Raw genomic sequence first — 25,574 nt, forward strand, 5'->3', positions numbered from 1 at the left:
TCGTGCAGTGGGGAGTGTGTGTGTAGCCAGGGGCTGGATTATGCAGTGGGGAGCGTGTGCAGAGACAGGGGCTGGATCATGCAAGGAGAGTGTGTGCATAGCCAGGGGCTGGATCCTGCAGTGAAGTGAGGGGGGTGTGTGTAGCTGGATCGTGCAGTGGGGAGTGTGTGTGTAGCCAGGGGCTGGATTATGCAGTGGGGAGCGTGTGCAGAGACAGGGGCTGGATCGTACAGTAGAGTGGGGAGTGTGTGTGTAGCCAGGGGCTGGATCATGCGGTGAAGTGAGGAGTGTGTATGTTGCCAGGGACTGGATCGTGCGGTGAAGTGGGGTATGTGTGTGTGTGTAGCCAGGGGCTGGATCGCGCAGTGAAGTGGTGTGTGTGTGTGTGTGTGTGTCTGTAGCTGGATCGTGCTGTGAAGTGGGTGGGGGGCGGTGTAGCCAGGGGCTGGATCGTGCACACACTCACACAGGCTCCGAAGCTGCCCTGGGAGGAGGGACCCAGCGCTGCATCCCCGGACAATGCCCGACCTCCTCAGCCTGCTGCTGGCCGCGCTGTGCCTTTTCCTGGCCGGGTGGCTGCTGCGGAGCCAGCGCTGTCCCGCGGCCCGGCCGGCCGGCAGCTGCAGCCGCTACTCGGCCCCGGGGCGTTGCTTCCAGCTGAAGAAATGGGCCATGTGGGGGGTTCTCTCCCTCGCGTTCCGCCGGCGCCGGAGAGCGAGCGGCGCCGCCCGGCGGGCGCAGACAGACACAGGAGCCGGCCGCGGGGCGGAGGAGCGGGAGCGGCTGCAGGGACTGGTCTGCGACGCCCATGTGAGTGCGGCCCTTATATCCCCGCCTGCTAGGGTGTCCCCAGGGGGCTGGAGCCCGGCACCTCTCCGGGCTCAGGGAGATGCGCAGGACTGGGACCAGCGCCTCCTCCCGGCAGATTTGTGGAGATCTTAGGGGCAGATTCTTGGCTGGTGTAACCGTGTAAGGCTCCCTTTATACACCTGGGCTTCCCGCTAGAATCTGGCCGGGTTAGGGCAAAGAAATTAACCATCTAGCTTTGGGTAGAGCCATTTCATACAAAAACATGTTGGTCATTACCTGAGTCCTGCTCCTCTTCCTTCTGATTGTTGCACCCTCTTGTCCTGTCTTCTCTTTGTAAGTTCCCCTTGGCAGGGATGCTTCTGTCTGTGTGTCGGTGCAGTGGGCATCTGATCTCCCCCACGCTTCTGTAATGCAGATAATAAATATTATGAAGCCACTGTTGCAGGAACTAGAACAACATTGCAGGGCCAAGAAGCTAGAGATGAGAAAGTGCTGGCAAGCGGGTAAGGCGGAAGATGCAAAATAGCTAAAGATGTAGGGTAACATCTTCATCTGGTGTAAATGGGTATTGCTTCATTGAGGTCAAGTTGATTTACACCAGCTGAGGATTTGGCCCACTGTCACTATCTACCAATTTGCAACATTTTCTAAAGGTTTTGAGGAATCCAGAATTTCCTCTCTTTTTCAAGCTGATTGTCATCACATTGGCATTGTGTGTGGTTTTGATGGGCAGGGATGGTGTCCCTCGCATCTGTTTGCCAGAAGCTGGGAATGGGCGACGGGATGGATCACTTGGTCCACCTGTTCCATTCATTCCCTCTGGGGCACCTGGCATTGGCCACTGTCAGCAGACAGGATACTGGGCTAGATGGACGTTTGGTCTGACCCAGTATGACCATCTTATGTTTTATTTTGTTTTATTTTTTAAATAAAAGACTGTTTTTAAAGTTGGTGTTTGAGACACCGGGACACAAAGCAAGTCATGAAAATTGTAATAAGTGATATTGGATGTGCATCTTAAAGTAGGGCTGGAAGAACCCTTCGTGTTTTTGTCCATTCCAGTTCTGTGAAAGCCCTTTCTGTGGCAAGGACAGAGATCGCCTTCCAAAACTGTGCTCACTCTATGACCAGACAACACTCCGACACCAGAGTGGTCTGAAAAGTGGTTCAGATTGTAACCTTCACCTGTCACCCAGCGTTACCCTTTTCCTTGTCAGACTGAGAGCAATGGAGCACCTCTTATAGTATGCTTCCAGAAAATCCCAGCAATGGTCCTGAAACTCTCTCTCCAAATATCCATTTTGACAGTCTAATGCACTCTGCTTTGCACAATATAGGACCAATTATCAAACTTGGCTACCTCAAGTCACACACATACATGCATATTTAGGTGCTTAGATGGGCACTTAGTCACCTGAAGTAAGTATTTTTAAGCATTATTCTGCATACATTTTTCAGAGGCAGGAATCTTTCCACACCCAAAATGCACAAAGAAGTCAGGTTCTGCATGTGCAAACCGGATTTCGGAAACTGCATCTGGTGAGGGGTTGAATAATTTGTGCATGTATACAGCTGAATTTGAAAATTTGGGTCTAAGCACATAACACAGGCATTAACATTTATCATTTGGACCCATAACTAGCTGATTAGGACTGTGATTGGATTTTACTGAAATAAAATTCAAACTTCCCTGTAAATCTGAATATTCTGCATACAATTTTGAGCTACTATCTCAGCTTGACTCTAGTGTAACAAGTGTAGCACCTGGGTTTGGAACCACTTCACACTGGATGCTGGGGCTAATAGCAGTGCTGTTTGCCAGCTGGGCAGATGTAAAGTCAGTCTGGATCGTGACTCCGAATGCCTGGGCATATCAGGCATGCTAAAACATATGAAGCACAAGAAGGCCCAGGACGAGGCCTACAATAATACATACAATAAATAATCATTTTGACTTGAAATGTGTCAAAAATCATTAAAACGAAAAGTTTTGATGTTTCTAAAATGAAATTTTCCCAGCATTTTGGTCTGGTTAAAAATGTTGAAAACTTGTCTTTTTTTGTCCTGGTTTGGAACAAAGCAAAATGCCAAGATTGTAGAGTTTTTTTGGTGAGTCATAAATTCCATCTTCTGGCCAGCGCTAGGTGACCACTCCCCACACACTAGGCTACACCGAAGGAAAGGCACAGGTGCTCCCAGGTGGAAGTGATCAATATTAAAAGGAATGAAAATTTGGTTGTCGATGCTCTGTGCAGGAAATACGTCAAAGTGTTTCCCCAGGGTACTGGTCGAGCACTCTAGTTATACCTGTTTCTTTTAGGGAGAGATGTGACAGTATTCATTGCAAAACTAGCAACCTGGTTGATTTAGAACAATATCAGGCTTGTTCCAACAGACCACAGTGCCAGGGTTTTCAGTCATATTTTCCTTCTCCTACAACTTCCTCGCATTGTTTCTAAACTCCAAAGTCAGCAAACAGGAAAAAAAAAAGTATCAGGGTCTAGCGAGCTAATAAATGGAACCATTGCACAATCCGTTAAAGTAATTGCTGTGGAATGAAGAGATTATTTTCTGTCCATTTCTTAAAGAGACATGTGGCCGTACAAATATTAAAAGAGGAAGAAGCATTGACAGCTGATTAAAAATAGTGGACTGGGAGTACACTCACTGACCAAGTATGACCTTGGGCAAATCTTTTAACCTCTTGGCAGCCCTGCATAAATAGAAATGAGAATACTTACATACTTGCCTGAAGTATTGTGAGGCTTAATGTAATACATTGCTATTTGTAAAACACTTTGAGATGCTTGGTTGGAAGGGCCTTGGGGGTGGGGATTGCAGGTGTTGACTAAAAGCAGTCTCTGGATCAAGTCCACTAGTGTCATTCTACGAAGGACTCACATTAGGAAGAAAGAACATCCTACATCCTTTGAGTAGAGGGGAAACTTAGCTGTCCTGATGATTTCTGACATGCATAATCACTGTTCCCCACACACCTCACTTCCCATTTGTTCTTTGTTCTCTCTCTCAATGCTAAAGCATTTTTTCCCCTTTACCTTTCTGTAGGCCCTGGATTCAGTTTACTTCACTGGGTTTACAGAAACTGACAAGACTTTTGTGATCATTCGTCTCGGAAGACGTCTGAATGGGCTCTGTGAAATGTGGCTCTTCCTCCGCGTGGATGGAATTGGAGAGTTTGAAGTAAGTGGAGAATGAGAGGAAAGTAGGTGGCTGGAGTTTTGGGATAACTTTCAAGGGTGATGTTCGTTACCCATCTGGAATTTAACACTGAGGTATGACCCCAAGAGTATTATTCTATTATCAGTGGTAGTGCTTAATGACTAACCCAGAATGGGGCTCCATTGTACCAGACATTGGACAAATGGAGAGTAGACAGTCCTTGCCCCCCAAAGTTGACAATCTAAACAGACAGGACAGACACAAGGGGAAATATGAGGTATAACATACAAGCAGAGTGAATAATGTGATGGTCGATTTAGTGGCCAATATAGATCCCTGATAGACTGCTTAAAGAATGGATAAAAAGTAACTCAAGCAGAGACTAAAGTTTTCTGCCTCTTCATAAACATCAGCATCTGGAATTCTGTGCAAGAACGCAGTGCTATGACTAAGGTCAATTACAGGTAACGTGTCTGTCCCTTTGTTTCCCTTCACCATGTTTCAGTCTCTTTCCCCATTCTCTTGTTTCTCCGCCATCCTTCAGCAGCAAAGGAGGTCTTACTAGCTCAATATGCCTCTACGCCACAGCAACTCTTTTCCAAGTGGCTCTGGCAGCAGCAGCGTGAAGCAAAATACAATTGTGATCCCAGTTCATCCATTACTGGGACATAAATGATTCACTCAGCTGTAGGGCACTATGCAGGAGGACAAGGAAAACGCACCCTTTCCATGTTCCTGCACCGAATGTAGCTGTTGCCATGATCCTGACATAGTGTGTGATTTTGGATTAGTGAGAGCTGTTTAAACTAAAGTTTTTGGTGGATTTGACCTTTTTACTGTTCACAAATTGCCCGCAAACTGATTGTGACTTAAAATTGAGCTTGTAAGATTTCTAGGAACATATTTGTGCTGTGAGCTGCATGCTCCTATTTAATCTGAGCGGTTGCTCACCTAAGTGATATGGTAAGATTACCGTTCTGTCATTGGACAACCTATATTTTATAAACAGGTGCGTCAAGAAATCCGTAAGGTGTTGAATATTTCAGGTGACGGACAAGGAGCATTTTAGGGAGACACATGTAGGACTACTTATTTCTTGCAAAAAAATAATTAAATCTGTTCCTGGGTGTGTTTTGGGGTTGGTTTTTGTTTTTTTGTAAATGGATGGATTGTTTCCTGACTGTGGAATACAGAAAAATATAACAGATTTTTTGGCTGTCTACTAGACAACATATTTTAGTTTCTCTTAAGTACTTCTGGCACAAATGCCATCATTTGCAGGTAAAGAATTATATGCACATGAATAAAAGTTCTTTTCTAAACATTAACGGGACTAAAAAGCAACAGTCTAAATGTTTGCAGAAAACCAAACAAGTTAGGATCTAAATACACTTCTTATTTTCATTACAGTAACACTTAGAACCACCAAAAGCTAGAAGAGCTTACGGTCTAAATAGATGAGATGGACACAGGATGAGAGCAAGGAAGTATTATCATACCCATTTTGCAGATTTGGAATTGAGGCAGAGGGACATTAAGTACTTTAACTGAATTGAATCATAAGTGAGATTTAGCAAATATGCCGATATATTTTCCCACTGTTTGCCTAGCTGCAGTTAGGGAGATGTGTGTATAACCTGGACTCACTGCTCTGAGTTTAGCAGTTGCTAGGCAGTTCAGTTTCATTATCTGTTACCTGGCTAGTATTACCTGCAGTAAATACCTGGTGATTTGAACAGGATGGTATTTCAGACTCTATTATGGCAGATGAAACTGAAGTCTTAAAACAGTGATTGAAAACTGCTGAGTGTTAGAATGAGGAGGCACAACTGGTTCGTGGCTGGGACCATATGTATGCAGTTGATAGAAACCCCATTCTTTCGTAAACCAAAGCTCTGTCAAAATATTGCATATAAAGCTATTTTTACAAGAGGGAGTGACACGAGGAGGGACTCACAAGAGATGCAAATCCCATTAACACGAAGTGGTGTTACTAATGTGCAGTAACTGCAGAATCAGGCCCCTGGGTTGGTAAGAATTCTGTTTGATGTGTTCTGCAGGAGTAGTTTCAAATAATAATAATGTCTTTACCAGCTGCATAGTCCTCTACAGCTCCTGCCATCTACAACATTCCTCTTCCTTTACCACTGTCGCAATATCATCTCTTTCCAAATTTCATGATAAAACAAATTTTTCTCCCTTTCCCATGCTATTTCATTTTTCTGTACCCCTCTATTATCAACTCCCATGAGTGTATGCCTGTAGGAGTATATGTATTAGAGTGGATTCACCCTCTATTGCTTTTTTACAGCATGACTTCCTCTAACTTATATGATATATGCTGTCATATATTTAACCTCATAAAGCCTTTCATAATGCAGTTTACATTTAAAAAGTTGTACAGAATAACTGCATAGGGTGAAATCATCTCTCCATTGACATCAATAGGAATTTTTTGTAACATTCTTTGAGATCCAGTGATGAAAAACGCTATACAAAAGCTCGGTACTATTATTTTGCCATTGACTTCAATGGGGCCAGGATTTCCTCCATTAAGTTTATAACTGTGAGCAGTTCCATTAAAGTCTACATAGGGAAATTGACTGGCAGAACGATAGGAATAATGATGGATGGATGATGGGATAAAAGTGGTTTTATCCTGGTGTAATCACGCCGGTCAATTTTCCCATGTAGACAAACCCTAAAAACAGTGTGGTAGTAATGGTTACTCTTGACAGTGTTTGTATCATGAGGTCCTAGAATAGTAATTTACGATTTTGTTCCATTTACCATTTGTGCTATCTGCAGTAATTACTTGATATTCATCAACTCAGGTATTTTACATGCAGTTTTCTCCTCTGTGAAATATGTGGATTCAGAAAGCTCTCTCTGTCAATGTTCTTCCTACCACAGATGAATAAATTATGACCTCACCTCTGCCTTACCCCCACACTTTAATTCAATGAATGTTTTACTGAATTGTCTCTTAGCACCCAGTACATCCGGACATGATGGTGAGCGATGAATCTGAAAAATGCTGGCATGGTGGAGGGCTGATGATTGAGTGCTTACAGCCACACAGATGCTGGAAAATAAAATTCAATGGACAACTCAGGTATTATCATATCATCTCTGGGGGGGAGAGGATTGCTAAGACATCGGACTCAGGAAAACTGGGTCAGTCCTCAGATCTGCCAAAGACTTGCTCTGTCACCTTGGAAAAGCCATTTTATCTCTTTCTGCCTCAGTTCCCACCTGTAAAATGGGGATGATGATAATGCATTGTTTGTTACCGCCTATTCTCTGTATTATCTATTTAGGTAAGTTACTTGTGTGGTTAGAGAGTGCCCCTCACAATAGGACCTGGATCTGTTTAGTTAGAATGGTTACATGGGATAAATCATGCAACTACAAAAGAGGTTTCAGGACAGGTTGTGTACAAACACTTACAACAGCCTTTTTCCCGAGCCTCAGCTAAACTCTGCTGAAGCACAAGCTACAGTGCTGTCTGATCAGGATAATTTAAAAAGCATAACACGAAGTTCGAAACTGTGAATTCCATTTCTTATTATCACCTTCAAATCCTATTCAAAGACAGCACCATACCACGCGGTAGCTTAGTGTGCAAATGTTTACATTTAATACAAGCAGCTCAAGCATTTTAACCAGTACTTGGAAATATATTTAAATAATTTTCTATTAGGTAATAAGTCTAGCAGTGTAGTCTTCTAATACCAACTTTAACAAACTCTGCTGTTGATATCATGCAAGTAGAGTTTATAATATCTGCATCACAGTGAAGGGTTTCAGCATAACATTTACATTTTACTTTAGCACACATACACTCATTCTTGCCCCTCTGATCTTCTTCAGAGATAACTTCTGGTGTGATCTAAAATATACAGTGTCAATGATAAAAATTTCAGGCAACAGCAAGAACTGAAGTATCTCTTATCTTGTCCATATCCAAACACTTCTGCCTAGCCAGGAAACAGAAAAAAATGTGGTCTGGGGGAGATCCTTCTGCTAGCCGTACTCGGTCCTTTGTTGACAGACGACTTGCTCTCTTGAGATTGTGTTTCAGATGGGAAATCTATAGCTAAGGTGTTACAGGTTTTGAGGCTATGGCTGAAATATTCAAATATTCAAGATGTAGCTAGACCCCTACTGGAATTTACAAAAGCACTTGAGCATGTTAGTTGCCTATTTGCATCTTTAGGCCCCCAAATAGCTGTGAGGATCTGGGCCTAAGAGTCTGACTTTTATGGACTACACCTAAATCATGTTTGAAAATGGAGCTAAGGCTCCTAAGTCACATAGGGGCTCTTGAAAATTTTACTCCAAGCTACAACACCAGACACATATTTTGGCTTTGCATTATCATTTAGCCAAGTCCCCTGAAAACATCTTGTAGCAGCTATAATTCTCTGTCCTCCACAAGATCAGATTGGCTCAGCTCTCACAATGAGGATATGACTTGCAGAAGTGCCAGCCTATAAAAGTTGGCTACCTATGTTGGCTTCACAAAAGCTATCAAGCATGTTTAGTACCTACAACTCTTCTCTTTAAATTTTTTTGGTTTGCCTGCCCTGCCCACATACAGAAACAGGTGATTTTAACAAAGCCCTTCCTCCCTCTCCATTGTTGCTTTCCCATTTGTTGGACTTAAACTAATGAAATTGCGATATAAAAGCATATGGGTTACACAACAGCTCAGTAAATGAAAAGGGAGAAGTGAAAAAAAAATGTAAGGAATGTTGGTAAATAAGGCTGCTGATACAGAAACAAGGGAAGATAACAACATGTCTGATCTTCTAGAAAAGGACCGTATCGGCATCAGTGGAATGAAGAGGAGGGTGAACTTGTCCACGTTAAATTCTCTTTCCAGTAAGAGCATGGCTGTTTGATGCATCCATTTTTTTTTTGTAAGAGTACAAATAATAAGTTGTGGGCCAGATCTTGACCCATTCTAATTCTGCTTAAGTTGTGCACGGACCTTGTTTTGTCTTTCAACTCAGGGTGAATGTTCTCCTGTATGTATAAAAACATTTCCGTTTAAATAACTAATATCATTTATTGAGGATTGGCCTGATAAATACAAATCTGTTAACTAATCATTGCCTGAGTGTGCTGTTAAGCGATTTGTCATTTTATTAACTCACTACAGCAAAAACTTTACTTATATTTTGGAACTTTTAATTTAAAGGAAAGCTGCCATATGCTTAATTGTCAAAGTTAGACCTTTTAAAAAAAGGTGCATCTAGGTGCCACTATTCATATATTTTCTGTATTTGTGCAAAAGTGATGGGTAAAAAAAAAAAGAGTAATGAACAACCATAGTTTATAGTAAGGCTACTATGGCTATAATCATCTAGTTTGGAAAGAGAATACAAGCTGACTAACACAGAGCCACTGTCTGCTTTTGCCTATGTGTGGACTTGGAATTTTGCATGCATATCCAAGGGTGAGATTTGACACATCGCATCAATGACAGAAATATATACACAAGGAATTAAACTGAGCAGCTCCGTGATGGACTGTGTAAGAAACAAATCCAATGTCTGTATCATAGCAAGGGTCAAAACTGGTAGGGAAAGGAATGTTGTAATCTAGAGTTAGACACACATTTTTATAGTGTCCCTTAAAACAGCCCACAACTTTCCATCTCCCTTAAGCAATCTGTAAACTGGGAAAAATCAAGCTTATTAAAAATGATCTTGAGCAATATTTAGAATTTTTTTTAGTTTATTAAGATTAGGGTGACCAGATGTCCCGATTTTATAGGGCCAGTCCTGATATTTGGGGCTTTTTCTTATATAGGTGCCTATTACCCTCCACCCCCATCCCAATTTTTCACACTTGCTATCTGGTCACCCTAATTAAGATTATATTTTCAGAACAATTTTTTTCTAAGGGCTGTATTCTCCAGAGTACTTTGATGATATGTGCATGCAAATAGTGCACAGAGCCCACTCTTCATGTGACTGTCTGCCTGCTCTGATATTCTGCTGGGAAGTGACAACAGCATGGAAACAATAGGGAGATATAACTGTGTCTTCACTATGGACTTTTGCCAACACACACATGTCAATCAGGGATCGTATGTCTTCACACCCCAGACCATCATGGCTTTTTGTAGTATAGAGTTGGCCTGTGTTTGATTTGTGGTTGCCTACTCCTCCTGATCTATAGGGTGTGGCTACTCACTTTCCATCCAAATTAATATTCTGCTGACAAAAGGACATGGCATTTATGCTACAACATGGAGTGTGTACATTACAATAGATCATGAGAGAAAACGAGGCAGCAATATCACAGATTAGAATCTTTTGCTATCTCCACTGCGATTCCAACTTGATGAGTAATTAGCTGACATGTCCAGTGCTGCTATGCAATAATTGCATCTTTGCATCATAGTTTCTCCATTGATCCCTTGTTCTTTTTCCTAGAGAACTGTAATATCTAGAACTATTGTAAAAATCAGAAGATTCTAATCATGAGAAATACAAAGGCACAAATCCTGCAGACAAACTGAAGCTTTGTCTGAGTCATGATTGCAGGGTTTGACTCAATCCAAACTGAAAACTGATGAGATTTTGCTTTCTCTTCTTTTGTAGCTGGACTTCCTTTTCAGATATATTTGACTTTAACCTTGACAGTCACCCGAAAGCATTTGCACATGCCTTTGCTTTGGAAAAGTGGAGTGCAGAATTCTTCCGGAGAATCAAAGAGTGAGAGACAGTTTTAACTCTTCTGGGGTTGATGGTAACTAGTATTACCAGCTAGTTTTTCCGCAGACCAATTCATAATAAAGCTGATCAGATACAGTCAACGTCAGTGTAAGTTTCTGCCTTTGTTCTGAAGGTTGTGTGTATTTTTTATTATTTTATAAGAATAATTTAATTTAAATCTGTACATTAAAGAACTTTGCTCCTCCTGGCCTAGATGAATACATAAGATACTTTTTTATTGTAAAATATGGTAGTCACCAGTAAGTAGTCAGCATTTGCCAATAGTTGCTATGCACATAATTTAGACCCCGATCCTGGTATGCATTCTGTGCAGGCCCCTCACTCACCTGGGTTCCCATTGGCTTTAGCGGGGCTTCATGTGAGTGCAGGGATCTGCCCTTTGTAAGAACAGGACCTTCGGCGGCAAGTTCTTTGGGGCAGGGACCATTTCATTCTTGGTGTTTTTTACGACATCTAGCACAGTGGGATTCCGATCCTGATTTGACCCTTTCTCTCTACTGCCTAGCACCTGGTGTAGGCAAGTGTGTGTCTGTGAAATGAGTAAAAAATGCTACTCTGTCTCTTCTGACATGGCAGCGTTTTACACCCACTTTGTGCAGGTGTAAATTACTACCCCATTACACCGAGGCAGTGTCTACACCGGGAGCTAGGGGGTGTGATTCACCTGCTCGTGTGCACACACTTGCCGTAGCTCCCAAGAGTATAAATAACAATGTCGTTGTGGGAGTGGCAGCGGAGCATGGCCGAGCCGTGCCAAGTGTGAACTTGCCTGAAACTGGTGCTCAGCTCAGCCCTGCCACCGCAGCTGCTGCTGCTCACACTGCTGTGGCTGCACTGCCATTTATACTCATGCTTGTGTACATGAGCAGGGGAATCACAACCCTCGCTCGCACCATAGACATAGCTGATGAGGCAGAGAAGAAAAGGCCTAAGAAAATTGTCTCTCTTATTCTAAGTACAGGGAAATACAGTGAGATCGTTGTTGACATATGCTGACTTTTAAGTGCAACTACTGAACTGTCGCTTTCGTAGGGAAAAAAGCGGGCAATTATTTTAGGAGGGGAAGAACTTCTTATAGCCTCAGGGTGTCTTTTTGTATAACCTGTTTATAGGCTAAACAGTTCATAGCAATATTCTTAAAACTCAAAAATATGTCTGACAACTTACAGCTGGGATCCAGATGTTCTGAAATCTGTGTGTCTTTCATAACAGTATCAGCCCTTTTCTGATTGGGGTTTGGGGAGTGTGTTAGAATAAGAAGCTTTGTTTCTTAGCTGCATGATCTCCCTCCCCCTTTTTTTTTCCCAGAGATGGGGAACAGCATTCTCGTTATGAGCAATGGGGCCAGTCTATAGGAGAAATTGAAATTGAAGGTCATGGGAAGAAAGAGGTCTCTCTGAGAGGCGTTCGGAGCCACTCGTATGGTAACAATATCCTGAACGATTCAATTACATGGCAACCTAGAGGTTATCACTGTGGCTATTAAGTATTGTGGCGTAATCACCCTTAAGTGTGACTTGTAAAATGATCTGTTTCATGATAGATCTACAACTGTTTAACAAAAACCATTTTGCAGCTGAATTGATGATATGCAATGATCAGAATCTTCCCACTGCAAGCTCATTCGTGATTTCTCACTTTAAATGCCAAACAAAGCTTGTGCTGGGAGAACACGCTGTCTTGTGACCATCCAGCTGCATTCCTCTAGCAGAGGGATTGCCTAAAACTTCATCCCTCTCCATGGCCCATATGGCTGAGAGACAATCTGAGAGACTGACGACTCCTTCTTTGTCCAACCCCACAATCGGAGCCAGCTGACTGCTCTGAAATGGTGCTAATGTCTGGCTAAGGGGCCCACTAGGGTCGAAGATTCCTTCCAGCCTTGCATGTAAGCAGTGTGTGCGCATAGGATGGGGGAGCCGTGAGTGGGGTATATAAGGCCCTAATCTCCCCCAACACAAGTGTTGTTTGTGAAGAGCTCACTCTGAGCTCCCCCGATTCACAAGCGTCCCTACCTCCCTCCACTTCGGCAAGGGCGTCTGCTTCCTCTAGGCAGCATTAGCCTCTGTGGTTCCTGCACAATGGGGAAAGGAGTTTAGGATCCATGGAAGCCCTTACCATAGCAACAGGCCTGTCCCCAGGATTGGTTAGGTCAATGCAGAGTGAGGGGGCTACGCTAGCCTGTTGATACTAATTCAATTAAGTATTTGAATTAGTTCTAAAGAGCTTTCCTAGTTACAGCAAAGAAGAGTCTATCCTGTGGGGGTCATGCCACTACCCTGGAGTCTATCCTCTGAGCTGCACTGGGCAGGCAGGTACCTACAGCCATATAGCCCTGCTCGCTAGCGTGGGGCCTTGAACGAGTTAAAGGGGAATGTTTGTCCCCATTAGCTATGATTGCGGCTAATTAACATTAGGCAGGTCTAAAATTAAATCCTTAATCAGAACAGTTTCATTGATATTTCTACCTACAGGCATTTTTATAACCGTAGTATGTGATTGCCTCGTAGAGCATTTATCTGGCTAAAGATAAGGAAACCAGATACCTTTATATAAATGCTTGTGCTTAAAGTGCTCAATAAAGGTGAACTTTCAAGCACATATTCTCAAATTTTCTCCCTAGGCATCCGAAACTGGGCTGAGATTTACCGATATGTCATGATTTTGATGCATTGTGAGGTAGGTCTTATCGTGCCTGTCAGCACTCTAGAGATCAAATGCAAACTTCACTTGACTTGTAGGATATGTCTGAACATCCAGAAGCAATATCCTAGGAGGAAATCAAATCTCATAACAGCCACATCTTTAGACCTTGCCTTTTAGCAAGTTGTCTCGTTGCCAAACCTAACATTAACACTCCCTGAACAAGTTCTTAGTAGCACGTGCTTGCTGGACTCTGACCTCGTTAAGCATATCCGAGATGTTTGTTTATACAAGAAGATTAATGGCAAATGGTCATCTTGAGATAGTCACATTGTGCAATTTGCTAGGTGCGTGGGTGGGCAGTTGCCATCCTCTGAGACATCAGATAATGGTTCAGATCCTCTGGTCTGTCTGAGCTGTGCTTGGCACAGAACGCCTGCCACCCCCTGTCCCTCCCACTTCAAGCCATTTTTAAGTTTCTTCCGTTTGGTCTGACCAATCCGATGTCTTGGTACAAATTTGAGCATAGCTCTAATTTGTCCTTGGCTGTCCACAACCCCAAGGATCTGCTCCTGCAACTGGGGATTGCCAGGTATAGGGATGCCCCAGCCACACACCCTTTCCCCTGGGATTGCCACCTGCTGCTCCTTCCCCCGCCCCCCAATCTCAATTTGAGGGTGTGGCACAAAGTTACTGTGCAGGCTCTATTCCACCCGGGGATTCCCGTTGCACAAGGGAAATTTACAGGGGACTGGAGCTGCATGCTTTACAATAACTTTGAAGCTTCAGAATGTGCTACAGAGAATGAGTTCTCAGCGTGTGATTGGTGGGTACTGCAGCATTAGTTGTTTTCTCTAGAAAAGTTTATGCATGAGGACTCTAAGGATGTGGCTGTTAATCCTTTTTGAAGGTGATATTTCATTTCCTCTAAGGGTGTATGTCAGGGTGATACAAATCCATTCTTGCCATTTTCCATTCCTAGGGAAACTGCTTCTAAAATATCTGTTTGTTTCCTCCCATGTTTCACTCAAAACTTTACATCTTTTGTTAGCCCCAATTCTGATTTGCAATTTCTCTGTTATCAGGAACTTCACCACAGTCCCACTCCTGAAATAACAGTAGAGGCGATTTAGAAAATGTCCTTATATCTGGGATTCCCCCCTTCCCTCCAGTGCACTTACATTTATTTTGCTAGCTTCTCAATTTCTCATTCCTCCTTTGCCAGGCATCTTGTTTTGATCTGGCTGTGGGTCCTTGCAAAAGACTGCCCATCTCTGTGGGTGACAGTTCATCACTTCTGGGGACAGATTCTCAGCTCCTGTAAATTGGCACAGCTCCTTTGATGTCAATGGACTTGGAGCTACCCTGATTTAGACCAGCTGAGGGTTTGCAACGTTCTAAGTCAGGTCTAAAATGAAAGGCTTTGCAAATATTTCCATACTGTGTCTTTCTCATGATACATTTTTGTGGCTATGCTGAAGGAATGTGCAGAAACATCCCAGTATGAGCAGCTGGGCTAGTGGAATTATTCACATGGGGAATCCAAACTTGGGCATCTTGACAGGCAACAGCTTCTTAGAAGGCAGTTCCTGTATTGATACAAGTGTAGGGAATTCCAGAATGTCCGCATTTCAAAAGATAAACTCCCAAGCAAAGAAACAGAATGAGAGGACTCAATCTTACGTGGCCAACATCACTTCATGCCCTGTAAAATCTTGTATGCATGAATGCAGTTGCCTTGATTAAACATGCAGCGTTGTGCAGATATGTCGTAGGGTAGGACTGAGCCGCTGGAGTATACAATTCTTATCACCAGGTGATACCCCCCCAGCAGTTTGTTTATAGTTACGGAGTGTATGCCTACAGTGAACACCTCCCCATCCTTCCAGCAGTGGGTCTCACTGCCCGGATCAACTGACTCATGCTACAGGGCTTAAAATAGCAGTGTAGACATTCCTACTTGGGCTGGAGTTCACACTCTGAAACCAAGCGAGGGTTTCAGAGCCCAGGCTCCAGCCTCATAGCGTGAGCCCAAGGCAGTTGAGCTGGGCTCTGAGACTGGATCTGTTTTTTGCAGTGGACACATAACCTTAGAAGTTAAAATTATTTCCACCTTTTGATTGGAAGCCACCCACATCTTTGCTTTGATAGGAGAGAGTAAATGTTTGACTGGTAGAGGGTTGGCCCCCTTCCTTTGTGTGTATATGCAACTCATGATGGGCTGAAATTTACACGACAGTGGCAGGAAAGGAACATACTCTAGAGCCTTAGAATCAAGGTAGAGGCAGGTATGAAAAGAAGGAAGGCGCATTTGCTTATTTATTTAACATTTTTCCTATGTACTGTTCCCAGACACTTCTAGTCCTTAACTCTGTGTCAGCTTTCATTTCTTTCTGCTGCTACTGCCTGTGCTCATTGTACTGCTACTGCTGGCTGTGTGGTCCTTCTATCCTCCCTTTGGGTATCCTTCTCCCATTCATCTCCATGGCTTCTTCCATGCAATGCCATTACACTGTGCCAAAACAGCCTCTCTCTGAAAACACATAAAGCCATTAAATATCACCACTGCATCAAGGTTAGTCCTTAATGTGTCTGTTTTGAATTGTCTGCCTCACATTTACTGAATGCTCTTCACGGGAAATATAAAATGTCTAGTACTTAAGTTGATATATCAAGAAAGTTTGGCAACATGCAATAGTAAAATGCTACATAAACCTTCTCTTCTCTGGAATCTCTCATTTTAGGAGATCAATGACTTTCTGGAAGAAAGTGGCAAATAGGAATTATTTTGATTAGTAGCATCATAAACTCAGGTGTCTCCTCTGCTCCAAGCAATTAAAATACTTTCCCAACTCTGCTCTTTTTCTTACAGGATGGGACGTCAGCGCACTTAACTATTATTTGTATACCAGCAACTACAACACAGTAAGTTCAAGCTGCCTGTGTAACTTACACTTGCCTTCTTCTGCACTGGAACGGCCAGATTTTCTTCCAGACCACAGCCAGACCTTGGTTTTTGTCCCCACAGTTTTGTGGTTGCAAATAATCATGAGTCCAGCTTTCACCTTCAGTTATTTGCAGTCTCTGTTTAGATCATTCAGCTGTCTAAGTGTATGATTTACAGACACCAGTTGAGCACTTCCAGAGATCCAAGTTATTTTATGTGCACTTGCAAGTGAAAGATTGGAGGCAAGCATTTAAAATCTGTCCTTTTGTAGTTGGTGTGATACTAACGTAGCTATTAACAGAAAGAACTTATATAGCATCTGAAATCTCAAAGCACTTTACTAACATTAATACAACCTCACATCAACTTCATGAATCCAGGGCCGCACAGGGGGGGCAAGTGGGGCAATTTACCCCAGGCCCTGGGTCCTGCAGGTCCCCCCCCCAAGAATATAGTATTCTATAGTAATGCAACTTTTTTTATGGAAGAGGCCCCCGAAATTGCTTTGGCCCAGGTCCCCTGAATCTTCTGGGTGGCCCTGCATGAATCAGGACACATTATAACCATTTTACTGATGGTCAAATTGAAATGGAGAAGTTAAGTGATTTGCCCAGAGGACACAAACAAATCAGGAGTCATTGTGGGGAAATAAATCCAGTAGTCCCTGTCTTTTTACATTGAGGAATCAGTTTACAGCTTAAAGGCAGGCGGTTTAAAGTTTCCAGTGAAGTGGGCTAGTGTGTATGTTTTCAACAAGTATCCTCTTGCAATATTTAGACTCAAATTTTAGAACTCCCCTTCCTGGATTTGGTGACTTCCGGATTTTTAGCTTAACATCGTCTTTTCTCAGATCTTCACAACCCTTTCTAGCTAGCCCCCCAGCTCTGTCATAAAATTCATAAAAATTCCCCTTCCCTGAAGTTCAAAAGAATTGCCATACTGGGTCAGACTAGTGGTCCATCTAGCACAATATCTTGTATTTGACAATGGCCAGTACCAGAGCCTCAGAGGGCATGTACAGAACAGGGCAATTTTGGAGAGATCCAGCCATCTTCCCCTCTTGGCTTCTGGCAGTCAGAGCTTCAGGGTCTCCCTGAGCATGGGGTTGCATCCCTGAGCATCTTGGCTAACAGCCTCTGATGGACATATTCTCCATGAACTTAGCTAGTCCTTTATTTAATCCATTTATACTTTTTGCCTCTACAACATCCCCTGGCAATTTTGTCTTGTTGCATTAAACCTACTGCCTATTAATTACATTGTGTGACCCCTAGTTTTTGTGCTGTATCTATTAACTTTTTCCACACCATTCATGATTTTATAGACCTCTATTATATCCCCTTCATCATTTCTTTTCTAAACTAAACAGCCCCAGTCTCCTTAATCTCTCCTCGTATGAAGCCATTCCATACCCGTGATCATCTTTGTTGCCTTTCTCCGAACCTTTTCTTGGTCCACTTTTTTGAGATGGGGTGGCCAGATCTGGACAGAGTATTCAAGTGGGGGAACACCATGGATTCATATAGGGACATTATGGTATTTTCTGTCTTATTTTCTATATCTTCTAATAGTTCCTAACATTGTCAGCCTTTTTGACTGCTGACCCTTCTATCCAACTGGCTCTCCTATGTCTCTTCACTGTCTTCGTCTCAAGAGGCTCATTGTAAGTCTTGCCTCTTGCCTACTCTTGTTACTAAAGAGCAAAGAGATCTTTAGTTTCCTTGCTTCCTTTCCCAGCATGCATTACTACCCATCTACAGTTCCCAGGGGTCCTCCGGGAACCACTCATCCTCAGTTCTGTGCTGGATCAGAATTAGGGTGATACCTGCCTGTAGCCTCCCTTAAAGGGCCAGCATTCTGTCCCATGAAAGACGTTGTTCATTTTAATTGAGCATCGGAAACAGTGACCTGGCCCAGCCGTGTTCTATGTTTTGTTTCTCTCAGTCTCGCTGTAGGTTACGTTCTTTTCCCCGATGGGAAGAAGGCTGGCATTGACTGGTCCAGTGCCTCCCTGGCTGAAATGGCGGATGATGGTTTTATCAGAGATTTATACCAAGTCAGTTTCACTGCAGGTAAGTTAAAGAAAGTCAGGTCATCTTCAGTTTTTTTCAGTACTAAACAAAATGCTTTAGTGTCTAGGAAATAACTTTGCTGAATTATAAGACAGGTACAAGCAAGGGGAATTTTGCAAGATGCACTATTCGATTGCTATATTTTCCAGAGATCCCACGTACAATACAAGGAGGGGGAGACCAAAAATCAAACTAACAAGCATGTCCCCTCTCCATACCAACCCAGCCAGCAGCGTTCCTAGTGATTCTAAAATGTTCTGGGAGTTAGGGCCTTGAGTCAGAGCAAAGTCTCCAGGGCCTAGGTCAGGCTCGTGATGTGTGTGGGGAAAGGGGGCTGCAGTCAGCATGGCTTGTGGTCTCCTCTCTCAGTAAGCTCCCTTTTCTTGTGTATATAGCCTAGCCCCAAGGGTGGGGCAGAGTGCTCCATGGTTGCACCCAGGCTGTATTGGCTGTAAGTTCCAGACTATCCCTTCACTAGTAGAACACCCTGCTACAAGTCACTATTATAATTGTATTTATCCTGGTGTGGTTTAATTGTGTGTGATTGCCTCTCAAAGGGCCAAGCTACCAGACTCTTTTTCACCAGCAAAGACGTACAGGGTATGTCTACACAGCAACTAGACACCCGCTTGGGCTTGGGTTGCAGGGCTGTTTCATTGCTGTGTGACTTCTGGGTTTGGGCTGGAGCCCAGGCTCTAGGACCCTGTGAGGTGGGAGGGTTCCAGAGCGCGGGCTGCAGCCTGAGCCCCGTGAGCCTGAGTTGGCTGGCATGGGTCAGCCACAGGTGTCTAGTTCCTGCATAGACATACCCACACATGTGCTTAACTTTAAGCATTGGCGTAGTCTCATTGGCTTCAGTGAGGCTATTGAAGTGCTTAAGTATAAGCACATGTGTAATTCTTTGGCAGCCAGGAGCCTCAGGCAGCTGTACCGGAGGATTTCAAATCCCCAATTGCGCTGAACATCCCTGTGTTGCTTAGGTTTAACTATCTGGGAAATGAGTGTTGAAATTTCCAATCTCCTTTGGTCAAAGCTCACATTTTGGCTTGGGGAACCAGCTGCTCGAAAACACTTAGAATGGTGGAGGGCCAAAGAAGCTTTAGAAAAAAATGTTCAAAATGTATACAAAATACTTAGAAATATTTTTTTTAAAAAATGTTTAGGGGTGGGGGAACTGTATGAAATCAACATAAAGCTCTTGCTTGTTTAATCTCGACTAAGTATTCTGTCATATGGTCAAGGAAATCTGCCTACATTTTCCCTTCCTAAGGCGGCCAGTTCTTTGAGGTTTGTGCTGTACTGGACAAGCAGGCTCGCCCTGTGGTATATAATGGTTTAACCGGAACAGGCATATTCCATGAGTGCATTGCTGATTTCCAACTGAATCGGACAGTTCCAGGCTGGGGCTTGGTTGAATTTTATTACAGGTGAGATCTTGGTATACAGGGGTAGAGAAATTATTCTTATACTGAGAGCTGAATGGAGATAGCAAACTAATATGCTTTCAAACAAAAGGCACACATCTGAATTGCCAGTCATGGCATTCACTGTTGTTTGCTTTCTGTGAACATTTGCACAAGCACAGTTTGTTCCAAAGAACATTTGTGCAAAACAAAACTGCCCTGAATACTTATGCATGTATTCTTGTGTCTATGTGTGCATCACGGGGGCTTGAATCTCCTGCTGCCGTTGTGAGTTGGAAGGCCATCTGCTCTGGGAAAATGAACGAGACTATGTTAATTGGGTGGCCTGTCGCATTATGTAAATAATGAATCACAAGCATTATCCATTCACAGACAGCACTGTAACCATCTCAAGGCTGAAATTTGTTCAGCTGAAAGATTTGTCAAACAATTGCAAGTAGCAGACAAAGTATGAATAAACTCATCTTTTGTTCATGGGTAACTTTGGACACAGCTCTAGTAAAGCTCCCCCTGCTGGCCATTCACCAGGCTGTTGTTTTGGGCCCACATGCTGTGTGGCACTGCCTCTGGTTTGGGTCTTGAGGCACACTCTTGGGGTGCAGCTCCCCTATTTAACACCTTCTTCTGAGAGCTGGAACTAGGCTCCAAATGCCTAGACCCAGTGACTTATGCCAGCTCCCCCAGAATCTCCAGTTGCTTAAGCTCCTTTCTTACAGCTCCAGCCTCGAGGTCACTCTGGATTACAGTTTACTTCTCCAGGGACACGTCATAGATAAAGCACGTAACACCTAGATGCTGCAAAAGGGATTTTAAAACAATTACTCTTTACTTGAGACATCACAAGAAATATATAGGTCTAAATTAAAGAATACAACATCTCTATCCCATCCCTGCCTCAGTTTCCTTACCATTCTGGAGTGTTCTTTAGGATTTGAAGCAATGTCCTTTCAGGATCCCAAGTCCCCCTCTCCTGCACCTCTCACATTATGGCTCCTTTTCTAGAACATGGAGTCTTCCACTCTTCCAACCAGCTTCCTTTGGCTTGGCTGGTCCCACAGTTCAAAGAAGACCCTCTCTGCTATGAAAGCATGCTCTTCTATTCCTCTCCTGCCTAAGATTCCCTTTTCTCTGAGTCCTTCTGAGTTTTTAAATGTGAGCAGTAGCTCCTGGTTTCGGTGTTTTCCCATTGGGACATTTTCCACTCTCCACTCCCCTACAGATAAACTTGGTTGAATGAGTTTGCCAGCTCAGGCATCACCCTTAGCATACTCACTGTCCAGCCAGAGCCCAGCTGTTCTGGTTAACAACTTCTTTTTGTTTATTCTGTGATATGTCAAGGACCCTATGAGCCCACGGTTGACTCACTACACAGTGAGGCCTTTGGTGATACAACACTTGTATAAAATTAACCAGAATTCATAAACGATACATAGACAGGTTACTCAAATTGTCATAGCTTGTGAACAGGAGAAAAGGCTACAGTCACCAAATACATTTTTCACTCCAAATTGTTCGCTTGGCTGTGCTGAGATGTATGATTATTTCTGATTCACTAGAGAATCCAGTAAAAGATTAAGCCCAAGTTTTTCCAAAATTAGTAATGATTCCTGGGACTCAACTTCAAACATCTTAAAGGGTTATGATGTTCAGAGGACAGGTGCTCAGCACTTTCTGAAAATTGGACTCCTTTAAGGTATCTAAAGCTGGACTCCAGTGGAACATTAGTTACTTCTGAAAATTGTGGTCTAAGACTGTTGCCAGGTAACCAGATAGCTTATTAGACTCATAGACTTTAAGGCCAGAAGGGGCCACCATGGTCATGTAGACCAGTGGTTCTCAACCCGTGGCCCATGGGCCGCTTGCAGCCCAATCAGCACACAGCTGCGGCTCATGTGACATCCTCAGGGCCATATAAGTAGTATATAGTGTGCATGCAGCCCACAATGGTAAATAGGTTGAGAACCACTGATGTAGCCTGACCTGCACTGAGTGACATACATACATATTGAGAATGTAGTATTCATGACAGAAAGGCAGTCTTACTCCTTGTCTTCCCTACCACTGTGGCATAACATGCATAATTTCTATACTTCTAGAGATGCAACTGGACAGCTTATTCCTAATTCTGGCTCTACGTTGAAGGAGCCATCCATTCCTGCCAGCTCCCAATTCACTGAAGAGCACTCTCAATGTACCAGGGACGTGGGGGGCAAAGGAGCCCAGCTAGATCAGCTCACATAGTTACAAGAGCAGCTCAGGAACAAGGTGAGTTTTCACAAGGAGCCAGCATCTTTCAACCTTTAGCTCTCCAGTTTCCAGGCTGTGGAGTTTTGTAGTGACATCTGTGTTGTTATAAATGCATGCATGTGGCAGGTCAGTCTTGGAAACTCAAGCTATATCATAGAATCATAGGACTGGAAGGGACCTTGAGAAGTTTGATAATTGGGTCCTGTATTGAGCAAAGCAGAGTGCATTGGACTGTCAAAACAGATATTTGGAGAGAGAGTTTCATAGAATCATAGGACTGGAAGGGACCTCGAGAGCTCATCTAGTCCAGTCCCCTGCACTCATGGCAGGACTAGGTATTATCTAGACCATTCCTGACTGGTGTTTGTCTAACCTGCTCTTAAAAATCTCCAATGATGGAGATTCCACAACTTCCCTAGGTAATTTATTCCAGTGCTTAACCACCCTGACAATTGGTAAGCTTTTCCTAATGTCCAACCTAAACATCCCTTGCTGCAATTTAAGCCCATTGCTTCTTGTCCTACCCTCAGAGGTTAAGAAGAACAATTCTTCTCCCTTCTCCTTGTACCAACCTTTTATGTACTTGAGAACTGTTATCATGTCCCCTCTCAGTCTTCTCTTTTCCAGACTAAACAAACCCATTTTTTTCCCAATCTTCCCTCATAGGTCATGTTTTCTAGACTTTTAATCGTTTTTGTTATTCTTTGGACTTTGTCCAATTTGTCCACATCTTTCCTGAAACGTGGCGCCCAGAACTGGACACAATACTTCAGTTGGGGCCTAATCAGCGCGGAGTAGAGCAGAAGAATTACTTCTTGCGTCTTGTTTACAACACTCCTGGTAATACATCCCAGAATGATGTTTGCTTTTTTTGCAACAGTGTTACACCGTTGACTCATATTTAGCTTGTAGTGTACTATGACCCCCAGATCCTTTTCCGCAGTACTCCTTCCTAGGCAGTCATTTTCCATTTTGTATGCGTGCAGCTGGTTGTTCCTTCCTCAGTGGAGTACTTTGCATTTGTCCTTATAGAATTTCATCCTATTTACTTGAGACCATTTCTCCAGTTTGTCCAGATCATTTTGAATTTTAATGCTATCTTCCAAAGCACTTTCAACCCTCCCACTTTGGTATCGTCCGCAATCTTTATACTTTAACCTTATCACCTTATTTTCTTCTAAATGTTTGCAAATTGATTGCTTCATTATTTGCTCCATTATCTTTCTGGGTACAGAAGTTAAGCTGACTGGTCTGTAATTCCCTGGGTTGTCCTTATTTCCCTTTATATAGATGGTTACTATATTTGCCCTTTTCCAGTCTTCTGGAATCCCTCCCACCTTCCATGATGTGATGAACTGGGAATGTTATTAATGTGTTCTTTGAATACTGAGTGGGGAGTATTGACCTGGGAAGGTTGCAGGGGAGTTTTGCAGGGACTGTCTGCATTGGGGATGGGAGACTTTCCTTGAGGGAGGATACCTGAGCACATAATATGACAACCCAGGAGGGGGGTTGGAGGCCAGGTGACACCTCTGCCTGGGAAACTGGACAAAGGGTGGTGGAAGAGCCAGGGCTGAGTGAGATGGCTGGAGGGAGTTTCATTTTGGAGCTGGCTGGGAAAATGGAGGGGAGCCGAGATAGGGCTCTGGCCTCCCTGCCCCCATTCCCCCCCCCCAAGAGGGACCTAACTCGGGGGTCCTGTTGTCTGTACCTGCAAGACCGATCTTGGACTGTGTTCCTGTCATCTAAATAAACCTCCAGTTTTACTAACTGGCTGAGAGTCATGATGAATTTCAGGAAGCCGGGGGTGCAGGGCCTTGTCTCCCCCATACTCCGTGACACATGACTTTTCAAAGATAATCGCTAATGGCTCAGATATCTCTTCAGTCAGTTCCTTGAGTATTCTAGGATGCATTTCATCAGGCCCTGATGACTTGAAGACATCTAATTTGTCTAAGTAATTTTTAACTTGTTCTTTCCCTATTTTAGCGTCTGATCTTCATTTTCACTGGCATTTATTACGTTAGCTGTCCAATCGCCACCAACATTCTTGGTGAAAACTGAAACAAAAATGTCATTAACACCTCTGCCATTTCCACGTTTTCTGTTATTATTCCCCCCCTCCCCGGCCTACCCTGTCCTTGGTCTTCCTCTTGCTTCTAATGTATTTGTAGAATGTTTTCTTGTTACCCTTTATGTCTCTAGCTAGTTTGATCTTGTTTTGTGCCCTGGCCTTCCTAATTGTGTCCCAATATACTTGTGTTATTTGTTTATGTTCATCCTCTGTAATTTGACCTAGTTTCCACATTTTGTAGGACTCTTTTTTTTATTTTTAGATCTTGAAGATCTCCTGGTTAAGCCAGGGTGGTCTCTTGCCATACTTCCTGTCTTTCCTACACAGTGGGATCATTTTCTCTTGTGCCCTTAATAATGTCTCTTTGAAAAACTGCCAACTGTCTTCAATTGTTTTTCCCTTAGACTTGCTTCCCATGGGATCTTACCTACCAACTCCCTGAGTTTGCTAAGGTCTGCCTTCTTGAAATCTTGAAATCCATTGTCTTTATTTTGCTGTTCTCCCTCCTACCATTCCTTAGAATCGTGAACTCTATGATTTCATGATCACTTTCACCCAAGCTGACTTTCAAATTCTCAACCAGTTCCTCCCTATTTGTCAAAACTATATCTAGAACTGCCTCCCCCCAGTAGCTTTCTCCACCTTCTGAAATAAAAAATTGTCTCCCATACATTCCAAGAACTTCTTGGATAATCTGTGTCCTGCTGTGTTATTTTTCCAACAGATGTCAGAGTAGTTGAAGTTCCCCATCACTAAGTCCTGTGCTTTGGATGATTTTGTTAATTGTTTAAAATAAGCCTCCTCCACCTCTTCTTCCTGGTTAGGTGGTCTGTAGTAGACCCCGACCATGACATCACCCCTGTTTTTACCCCCTTTATCCTTACTCAGAGACCTTCAACAAGTCTGCCTTCTATTTCCTTCTCAACCTCAGTCCAAGTGTATAAATCTTTAATATATAAGGCAACACCTCCTCCCTTTTCTCCCTGCCTGTCCTTTCTGAGCAATCTGTACCTTTCTATACCAATATTCCAGTCATGCATATTATCCCACCAAGTCTCTGTGATGCCAACTATGTCATTGTTGTATTTATTTACTAGCATTTCAAGTTCTTCCTGCTTATTCCCCGTACTACTCGCATTAGTATACAGACATCTAAGATACTGATTTGATTTCCCCCCCACATCCTCCATTCTGTCTTGTCTCTCCTTTATCCCTGCCATAACAACCCAGGTTTCCCCCAGATTCTGACCCTTCTCCCAGGTCTCCATGTTTTCGACTTACCTGTGGGCTTTGGTCACCTGCCCACTTCGAACCTAGTTTAAAGCCCTCCTCATGAGATTAGTCAGTGTGTATTCAAATATGCTCTTCCCCCTCCTCGATAGGTGGACCCCATCTCTGCTTAGAAGTCCTTCTTCCTGGAACAGC

The 25,574-nt window shown here is 43.3% G+C and overlaps 1 protein-coding gene across 1 annotated transcript; it reads left to right on the forward strand.

Annotated features, from left to right (window-relative positions):
* Positions 1 to 14: 14 nt before the first annotated feature.
* Positions 15 to 25,574, forward strand: LOC115660627. The gene is made up of 12 exons (XM_030582208.1): positions 15 to 810; positions 3,877 to 4,011; positions 6,981 to 7,105; positions 8,809 to 8,877; positions 10,608 to 10,721; positions 12,051 to 12,166; positions 13,366 to 13,421; positions 16,258 to 16,310; positions 18,277 to 18,404; positions 19,675 to 19,831; positions 21,925 to 22,093; positions 25,532 to 25,574. Exons 1-11 carry the CDS (start codon positions 520 to 522, stop codon positions 22,067 to 22,069), a joined length of 1,389 nt encoding a protein of 462 aa, XP_030438068.1. The 5' UTR covers positions 15 to 519; the 3' UTR covers positions 22,070 to 22,093; positions 25,532 to 25,574.

The sequence above is a fragment of the Gopherus evgoodei genome, chromosome 12 (genome assembly GCF_007399415.2).
Source record: "Gopherus evgoodei ecotype Sinaloan lineage chromosome 12, rGopEvg1_v1.p, whole genome shotgun sequence".
In the NCBI taxonomy this organism is placed as follows: domain Eukaryota; kingdom Metazoa; phylum Chordata; order Testudines; family Testudinidae; genus Gopherus; species Gopherus evgoodei.